Below are 9,562 nucleotides of genomic sequence, written 5' to 3' on the forward strand. Positions count from 1 at the left end.
CCACGCAGTTGCCAGGCTGCCACACACCAGTGTCTGGGACAATCTCCCTGCCCCGGCTGTCACCCGCCCACCCGCCCCATCACCCCCAGCCTGGGTGAGACTCAAGTTACAGCCAAGCTCTTTGGACAACAGCCTGAGTATGTCCATGGCCACCAGGGCAAGAAGGGCTGTGGGAGGTCACAGAGCCTCAGACCACATCTGCCACCACCAGGCGAGCCTGTGAGGAGAGGATACCTTCCAGAGAAGGCAGGTTGGTGGAGCGGCTGCAAGCACACCCCAACTCAAATGCCGGTTCTCCACCCACTAGCTGTGCGGCCTCAGGCAGGTCACCTGACCTCTCTGAGCCTTGTTTTATAAGATGGAAATTACTTTAGTACCTACCACATAGAGTTGTTCCAAAGATCTAATGGTCATTAGTGCAACCAAAACAGTCAAACAAGATGAATAAGCTCTAAAACAGTCAAATGAGACAAATAAGCTCTAAGATCTGCTGCACAACATTGTGCCCAAAGTCAACATTAATGTATTATACACTTAAAAATTTCTATAGAGTATAAATCTCATATTAAGTGTTCTTACCACAAATAATAAAATGAAATAAAATAAAATGAAAACATGCAACTATCATGTGATCCAGCACCTGAACTCTTGGGCAGGCCCAGAGAAATGAAACTTATGTTCACACAAAAACCTGTAATGGATGTCATATTCATAATAGCTCCAAATGGGAAACACCCCATATGTCCTCTCCACGTAGAATATGTTATCAATGGGGGCAATATTAACCCCAAATGGACAAAAATTGGTTCGGGCTAAGGCTTAACAGTCTTAGATATTTCCATGGTTTGGGCCCTCCAAAGCTCCCCCCTCCCTGACAAAATCTTGTTCATCAGTATTTAACTTCTCTCATTAAATCAAAATTAAAGTGTTCCTTTTATGGGGTGATAATGAGAAAAAAAGGCTGGGAAATCCTGTCTTAAAGGTATTTACATGCATTTACAAGGGATGGTTTCATGGTGTGGTGACAAAAGCAAGGATGGAACACTCAGCATAGGTTGGATACAGTTGTGCCTCAGTTTCCCTACCTACAAAATCAGGATGGTTTATGTAACAGGGTGCCTGTGAGAGTAAATAAGATGATTTATATAAATTTATATAAAGTATTCGCTGTTTTTGTTATCATCATCCCCATTTTATGAGGAAAGAGAAGGACGGAGATATCAAAACACTTGCTCCAGGGCACAAAACCTTGGAAGTGCCAGAGGCTAGCTCCACAGCTGCTGGGTTGGCTGGGGTGTGTCTGCGTGTGTGTAACAGATTTCTCCAGTTGAGTCTTTCCTGTCCCTCTCTGAGAAGTCGATTCTGTCATGGACGGCCCCAAGTGGAAACTGGCACAGGCTGGCAGCCCCCATCCTTCTCTTTGGGCACTCATCCGATTCGGGAATGCCCAAGGGTGAGCCTCTGGCTGGGGCATTGGGCAGTCGCTTGTTGCTCCCTGCAGGTGGAACTGGGAAATGCAAGCACCTAGCTTTTGTTCGGAGTTGTCTAGATTTGGGAATGCTTGTTTTTCTCTCCCTCTTTCATCCTCTACAATCGGGCCACAGTAGTACAAACTAAAATGCACATTACCCATTGAACCCGTAAAATATGTCAGTAAAAGAAAACAGGACATCTAAATGCACGCAAAAAGCTTTGCTCAGTGGCAGTATCATAGCCACTGAGGTTTATCCGAGGCGGGATTATTGCTCATTGAAAACTTTTCCCAATACCCCGCCTGGACGACTTGAAATATAGTCGGCACCGGCAACTTTTGACGGCCTCTACGGAGACTGAAAACAAATAAACAAATAAATAAAATACACGCAAAACACTCAAAAAGACGTTGGGTTTTAAGAAATGAGTTTTGTCAAATTGGCTTCACGGCGGGGGGGGGGGGGCAAAAAAACAACAAGCCGGAAGTGGGTGCCAAAGCCGGAAGTGTGTCAGAGACAAGGTGGAAAGGAGTCAGTAGAGCCGGATCCTCCAGGCCCAGCCTGTAACCCAGAGGTGTGGCCCGAGTCAGATGCCAAGGGCGCATGAGCAGCGCCTAGCTCGGCCAATGAAGACGAAGTGAGGCGGGAGTTCGGCCGGATATAGTGTTCTCAAACAGGAAGCGTGGTAGTTTACTCCTCACCTGCGGACTGGCGCCATGGCGGCCTACGAGCAGGTCCAAAAGGGGCCCTTGAAGCTAAAAGGCGTCGCAGAGCTCGGCGTGACTAAGCGGTGAGTCCCACGAGCCCGCGGCCACCCATCTTCTGCCCCCTTAAGCCACTTTCCCAGACCCCGGGCTCTTGCTCTCAGACCCAACCTTACCCCATATTGCCCACCGCCGCTACTACCACCACCCGTCTCCCCTCCCAGGAAGAAGAAAAAGAAGGACAAAGACAAGGCGAAACTCCTGGAGGCCATGGGAACGAGCAAAAAGAACGAGGAGGAGAAGCGGCGCGGCCTGGACAAGCGGACGCCGGCCCAGGCGGCCTTTGAGAAGATGCAGGAAAAGCGGGTGAGGCGGGTGGGTAGGCTGGGGGTGCCCAGCTCCGTGGGCCTGGGTCTCCCGGAGCAGGTGCTTAGGAAGGGCTGGGAGACGGAAACTCGGACAGCCCCGGGACTCTTGGAGGAGGGCAAGCGGTCAGAAAGGACTTTAATTCCGGGGAGAAGATGCTTTGTGAGAGAGGAAGAGCCCACTACTGGGGAGCTGCTCAGGCTCAGTGGATGGCAGAAGGAAGAGCTAAAGGTGGCGTTGAAAGGAGCCAGAGCTGGAGACCCGGGTTTGAATTCCAGTGCTGTCCCTCATTTGCCCAGTGGCACTGAGCCAGTAACTCATTGTTTCCCAGTGCCGCACTTTTCTCATCTGTTGGGGTCAGGATAGAACTTTTTCTTAAGAGGGATGGGACCTTTGAAATGCAAGTTTATAGCATTTTTCACTAGGTGTGGTATAGAGTCAATGCTCAGTTGATGTTAGCTGTTGATATTAAATGGCCATGCTCGCAGCTGTAAGACACCACAAAGTCTGTTTTCATGACAACGTTGTTGGCAGATTCAAGTATGTTTTTTAAGTCTCTGTTAAATTACTTATTTTAATATTACACCATAAATGTGGGCAGTGGGGGATAGATGGGATCAACCTTAGATATATAAACTTGGCCTTTATGCTGGTGGAGGGAATAATAGGTCTAGGTCAGTGGTTCTCAACTGAGGGCCATTTTGTCCCCCTACTTACATTCCCAAGAAGTCATTGGGCAGTGTTTAGAGACATTTTTGTTTGTCATAACTTAGGCTGGGTGCTATTGGCATCTAGTGGGGTGGGGGCTAGGGATGCTGCTAAGACATCCTACAATACTTGAAACAGCACCCCCTACAGAAAAGAATGATCTGACCCAAAATTTCAACAGTGTCCAAGCTGAGAAACCAACGGTGGTCTGGGTGATTTGGTCCAGCGACATTAGGGAAAAGTTTACTCATAGCTCCTAGGCCTAATTCAGTTGGCCAAGAAAAAGTGAGATGCACTGGCTTTGGCAAGACAGGCCTGGGTTCCACTCTGTCTCTGTTTGTTGGTGGTGTAACTCTGGGCAAGTTGGCTAACCTCCCAGAGATTCATCTGTAAAGTGGGACTGTAAAGTCCTTATTTCATTGGTTTGTGGTGAGGATTTAACAAATGAGTTCACTTAAGTCCCTTCCCTAAGGTTATAGTCAGAGGCAGGGCTGGGATGTTACTCTTGGAGCAGGGGAGTGGTAGAGGAGAGGCTAATGCAGACTTCAAGGTCAGGCAGTAATGGTGGAAGCTGTGGAAGGAATTGGGTTTGGGATAGATTTTGAATGAACAGCAGGATCAACTGATGGGTTGGGTGTGGGCTGGGAAAGGAGAATCAAGGATGACCAAGATTTTTGGCAGGAGAAGCAGGGTGAATAAAGGTACTGGTTACTGAGATAGGAAGGACTGCAGGTAAAATAGGTTTCTAAAGGAAAGTATCAAGACCTTGGTTTTAAAAGTCAAATTTGAGGTACCTGTTGGAAATCTAAGTGGAGAATTCTCGTGGACAGTTTGACATCTGAATATGCAGTTTGGTGGAGAGGTGGGCTCCAGATAGACATTTGAAATTGCTGTGGGACTGGATGAACTCCTCTGAGGAGGGACAGTGACAGAGAAGAGGTATAAGTTCTGACCTCTGGTGATTAGAGGGTGGCAGAGAAGAAACTGCAAAGGAGCATGGGAAGGAGGAATAACAGGAGAGATCGTATTTTAGAGCCGAGTGGAGAAAGTGTTTTGAGGAGGAAGAAGTGATCAACTGTGTATATGCTGCCAAGAGGTCTTGTGGGTGAGCACTGCCCTTAGTTGGCTTTTAGAATGAGGAGGAAGAAAGACTGATTAAACATTGTATGTCAATTATAATTAAAAATAAATTTAAAAAGAAAGGCAGATTAGAGTGGATCCAAGAGAACGGGAAAGGCAGAGGTGGAGACGAGGAAGAAAAAATGGGTCTTAGAAGATTTACTGTCTCCCAAAGGGAACAGAAAAATGGGCCTATAGCTGGAAGTAGTGAAAGGTCAAGATTAAGTTTTTGTCGTTTGCATTTAAAACCAGAAGTACTGTTATTGGTTGTGTTTGACCCGGGAGAGAGAGAGGTGTGGTGGATATGAGAGAAGGGAGGTGTGGGCAAAGCTAGGTACAGTTGGACAATGCAGATTCCCTTATGGAAGGTGTTTGATTGAGCACAGGGAGCACAAAAGCTGGACAGCTCCTGGGTCCTGGGTGCAGGGCCCTTGGGGTGGGCCCCTACCTGTTGGAAGGGGTCAGGGCTTGGTATCTCCAGGCTCATCACCTGCTGTGCACTCTGGTGCTTATTTTCTCAGTGTGTGAAGTGGAGATGGTGACAGCATCCAAGACACCCTGTGAACTTGGTGCATGGAGTGGGGAGAGAGGGCAGAGACCTCCAAGGGTCTGGAATTGATGACAGCTGCTCAAGTCAGTTCGGGCTGTTTTGAGGAGATAGGGGCCTCATATGGGTTCACAGCAGCAGGAGGCAGGGATGGACAGGGCAGACACTTCAGAGGGAGGGTCAGCCATTTGGGAGCTGACTGGAGGCAGAAGATGAGGCAGCAAAGGAGAACAGAAGGGACAGGGAGCAACAGCCAAGTGGTAGCTGACAATATTATCTCATGGGTGTGTGGGTTGACTGGGCTCATCTAGGTGGTTCTTCTGACCTTGCTTAGAGTTTGGTGCATTCAGATGGCAGCTGGTGCTGGAGGCCCAGCTGTGCTGGAACATCTAAGATGGCTTTGCCGTCACACGTCCAGTGCCTCAGTGCTTCTTCCATGGACTCTCTTCCCACATGTCATTTCATCTGCCAGGTCCTTTCTTTCCAGTGAGGTCATCAGACCTCCTGCAGTATAGCTGGCTTCCAAGAGCACAAAACAAAAGGTGCTGGGTCTTCTTATGGCTTCTGGCTAGTACTGACACTACATTGTTAAGTAAACTGAGTCATGGTGCCAGTCCAGAGTCAGTGTAGTCAGATAACTGCACAAGACCATGAATACCAGGCAACGCAGTTTCTGGATGTACAAGAGTGGGGGTGGGCCACCAAAGTGAGTCGGCCACAGTCACCTAGCTAGTAAGTATAGAGCCAGATGCAGCCCCAGGTCTGTTTGGCTCTGCATCCCATGCTCTTAACTCTTAACTCTTAACAGGTACCATTGGGTATTGTGAATGAATAGTGGGGAAGGTCGTAGCTGTGCTGGATACATAATCTACAATCACTCATGAAGGTGATCTGCATCTTGTAGCCCTTCTGGCACTGTGAGCATCAGGATGGATACTGTCGCTCAAGCACCTATTATGTGTCAGGCCCTTTGCTCGTTTCTCATCCTTTCTCAGATCCCATCTGGGACTTTCTTTTTCTGAAAAATAGGAATTCTGTCAATTGCCCAAGGAAGTAGGAAGCACTTGCTCCCAGCAGAGTCTACCCAGGTCAGTGCTAGCACATTTCCTGCCACTCAGACCAAAAGAGCAGCTGACTTGGGTTTCTAGTGGAATATATTGTGGCCAGGTGTCCCTGTCAGACCAGCCTGAGTGGAATTGAGGGACCTGACACCTCCAGCTATTCTAGGTATGAGAGCCAGGCCAGCTGGGGCTCCCATCTTCCATCTTGTACTGGCCTGGGTATGTCAAGCATGTGACTGACCTGTACTTCTCTCCTATCTTCCAGCAAATGGAAAGGATCCTGAAGAAGGCCTCCAAAACCCACAAGCAAAGAGTGGAGGTAAGTCACGTGTCCAGTGGAGGAGGCTGAGCCGTGTAGGTCCCAGCTGGGCCCAGAGGCTTAGAGCCAGGCAGAGGAGTCATTGGAGTGTCAGTGGGGAAGGGATTTACCCAACCTCCCTGGGGTCATTGAAGGGAGAGGCCAGGGTTCAGGCAGCTATAAGGCCTGGCAGGGTGGCTTTGAGAGGAGGGGGCTCACTGAGGGGAGACACAATGTGAAGTGGGAATGGATGATGCCACATGTCCCCAGTACCCTGCTTGGCGCTGTGATGATGTGGGCTTTTTCCTTTGCTTCCCCAGGACTTCAACAGACACCTGGATACACTCACAGAGCACTATGACATTCCCAAAGTCAGCTGGACGAAGTAGCCTCCCTGCCCAGAGTATGGATTGGCACCGAGAGGAAAAAGGCGGCCAGGTTGTGGTTATGTTTGGTGCCTTTGGTATTTTCTAGAAATACTCTTTTACACACACCCTGTGTCTTCTGCTTAGACAGTGCTTTTCAAAGTGGTGTGCCCTAATTCTGTAACTTGATTAAAGTAAGACCATCCTTTTACTCTATTTTAGTTTCTCAGTACCACATTGAAGATGAACCTATTTAGTATGGACTAGAAATTATTGAGAGTTTATCCAGAGATTAAGGTTATTTCTGTGTAAATGCCATGGAAGTGTTTTACACCCAAGTTGCATCTAACTTATTTTGACAGTCAGCCAGCTATCTCTGCCTGGATAAAACTGACTCCAGAGGAGAAGCAGCTGCAACATGAAGACCCCCATGGGGCCCTTCATGGGCTGCCCTTCCAAGCTCCCTCTAGCTTGGGGCTTATGCTATTTCATCCAGGGCCTGGAGAAGCCACTTGCAGCTTTGTGGCCTTCGGACTGCCTTCTCAGCCCACCTGGCCAGGGAGAATAGCTGTTCAAGGCAAGGATGGAATGAACACCTTGCGCCTTGCTGAGCTGAGCTGAGCTGGTGGCTGGCATACAGCCTGTTTTCCCAATATTCCCATTCCAGACATGTCAAGTTGGTGTTGCCATGGCAGACATTGCCAGTCAAGCACCATGTTCTTTGTAATGGAACCCAGACACGGCCTGCCTTGCTATCCTCACCCCTCCAGGCAGGCCCCAATGTTTGTTCAGAGTTGGCACATACATGGAGCCTGTTTAGCGTTCCTGGCCTAAGGACATCTCAGGGTAATGGGACCAGGGCAGAGCCCCAGCACAGATAGACAAGGATGCAGTCCAAGGGGAGCACCCAGGTTCCAGTGCTACAGAGCCAGAGTCTTTGAGGGCCTGTGTGTCCCCACCTCATGAGGATCAGACTGCATATGCTGCTAGGAGAAACAGTCTCTGTTGACAAAGATCTAAAAAAACCAACAAATTCAGAAGAGAAAAATCTAAGTGTTGGGTTTGGGGCTGTCATATGTGAACTGCAGAATAAAGCAAAACCAGTTATTAAATATAAGTCTGAGTGTTTTAATTATAGGCTATTTTTCACTTAGAAACTCTGCCTTTTGGAATAATTTCACATGAAGGATGTGTGCTGCAAAACAATTATTTGCCCTCAGTTTGGAGAAAATTAGATGTGTTTTCACACATCTAATGAAAACAACTTGTGGTTCACAACCCACCTAAGGGAGATGGCATACTCTCATTACCACTGGCTCCTTTGGGCAGCCTTCCCAATTACCTGGTGGAAAGGCACTTGCAGATTTTTATCCACGAGCCAGTGGTTGGAGTCTAGGCATGATGTCCTGTGAAAAGTCAGTATGTGGAAGATAAACATTCCAATTCTCCCTGCCTAACAAACGGCTCCATAACCAAGTGGCTTGAAACCACAGGATTTCTCTCTTCCAATTCTGTTGGTTGGTTGTGCTCAGCTGGGTGGTTCTTCTCCATGTGGTGTAGTTTAGTTCCCTTGTATAGCTGTGTTGACTTGCCTGGAGCCAGAAGGTCCAAGATGGTATCTTATCCTTGAGATTTCTCTCCAGATAGGCTATTTCATTGGCCAATACAAGCCACGTTACACAGGCTGGGAGGGAACTACTCAAAGGCCTGAGCACCAGGAGACATCGCTTATTGGTGGCCATCACAGTCTTTCACAGTGGCTCAAATTCTGTTGAATGTTAGACATTAAAAACTACTGATACTACCTGGGGTGGGGCTCGGTCATTGAAATTTTTCAGAGCTCCCCAGGTGACCCTAATATGCAGCAAATTTTGACAAACTCTGATTTACCACAATAAGTACTTTTTTTTCTGAGATATTGCAGAGGCTAAATCTGGCTTACACATTTAAATATAAATGTCAAGGATGAAATTCAGATGTGACTCAAATTCCTCCACATAAGGAAAAAAGGTTACAGGTAACTTATGTGAAGAGTGTACTGTGACAGTCATCTTGGAACTTGGGAGTCTGTTTCCTAAAAATATGTTTATCCTCCCAGCCCCTGTGATACTGTATTAAACATCTAAAATGCCCAGAGCAAGCCTAAAAGGAAATGTCCCATATGAGAGAGATCATCTTTCCTGGCTGTTTTTTCTTTTTGCCATTTTCTAAGTTTTTCCTCAGTGCAATGTATAGTTTTGTAGTTTAAAAAGGACATTTTTCTAATACTGCCAAAATATGAAGCTAGATACAATAGGGTTTCTTATAAGAAAATTGTCAAAAAGCCTCTCTGGGCTGTTTTGTGCAAGAAGGCTTCCAGACGACGATTTACTTAGCAGTCCTCAAATATTCCAGTGTTCTTCTCTGGATTTTTCTGCATTTACATTTCTGTCCTAAGCAGAGGATATATTACAAAAGCCATCTTTCAAAACCCCAGATGGAGATAGAGGAGGAACGATTAAAAGTGAGAGGCAGGCACCCTTGTCAGATGTGCAGTTGGTTGGAGTGTTGACCTGTCACATCCCAAGGCTGCAGGTTCAATCCCCAGGTTGGTGTGCCTATGGGAGGCAAGTGATCAATGTTTCTCACATTGATGTTCCTCTCTCTCTAAAAAAAATCAATAAAAATTTATCCTTGGGTGAGGATTAAAAAAAAAAAAATGAGGCAGGCAGTGCAAATAAATGGTTCTGATGCTGCAGGGTTGGGATCCCCAAGGCACTGTGATGAAGGCATTTTCCCACAGCCCAAATGTTCATAAAAGCAAATGAGATACATCCAATTCAGTTGACTAATCAGGGGTCACAATTTGTATTATCCATCGGTGGCAACTAACTACAGAAATAAAACACATAGCCCAGCTGGCGTTGCTCGACGGTTGAGCAT

The 9,562-nt window shown here is 47.2% G+C and overlaps 1 protein-coding gene across 1 annotated transcript; it reads left to right on the forward strand.

The window, feature by feature from the left end:
- Positions 1-1,984: 1,984 nt before the first annotated feature.
- Positions 1,985-6,856, forward strand: FAM32A (family with sequence similarity 32 member A). Its single transcript, XM_081135395.1, has 4 exons — positions 1,985-2,262; positions 2,401-2,542; positions 6,243-6,296; positions 6,596-6,856. The coding sequence occupies exons 1-4, from the start codon at positions 2,189-2,191 to the stop codon at positions 6,662-6,664; spliced, it is 339 nt and encodes a 112-aa protein (XP_080991521.1). The 5' UTR covers positions 1,985-2,188; the 3' UTR covers positions 6,665-6,856.
- The last annotated feature ends 2,706 nt before the right edge of the window (positions 6,857-9,562 follow it).

The sequence above is a fragment of the Miniopterus schreibersii genome (genome assembly GCF_964146895.1).
Source record: "Miniopterus schreibersii genome assembly, chromosome: 4".
In the NCBI taxonomy this organism is placed as follows: domain Eukaryota; kingdom Metazoa; phylum Chordata; class Mammalia; order Chiroptera; family Miniopteridae; genus Miniopterus; species Miniopterus schreibersii.

Excerpts from the sequence above, each read along its gene's own strand:
- FAM32A (XM_081135395.1), top strand. The coding sequence starts at position 2,189 with ATGGCGGCCTACGAGCAGGTCCAAAAGGGGCCCTTGAAGCTAAAAGGC. Across the intron at positions 2,263-2,400 it reads GAGCTCGGCGTGACTAAGCG|GAAGAAGAAAAAGAAGGACA; the intron begins GTGAGTCCCACG and ends CTCCCCTCCCAG. Across the intron at positions 6,297-6,595 it reads CCCACAAGCAAAGAGTGGAG|GACTTCAACAGACACCTGGA; the intron begins GTAAGTCACGTG and ends TTGCTTCCCCAG.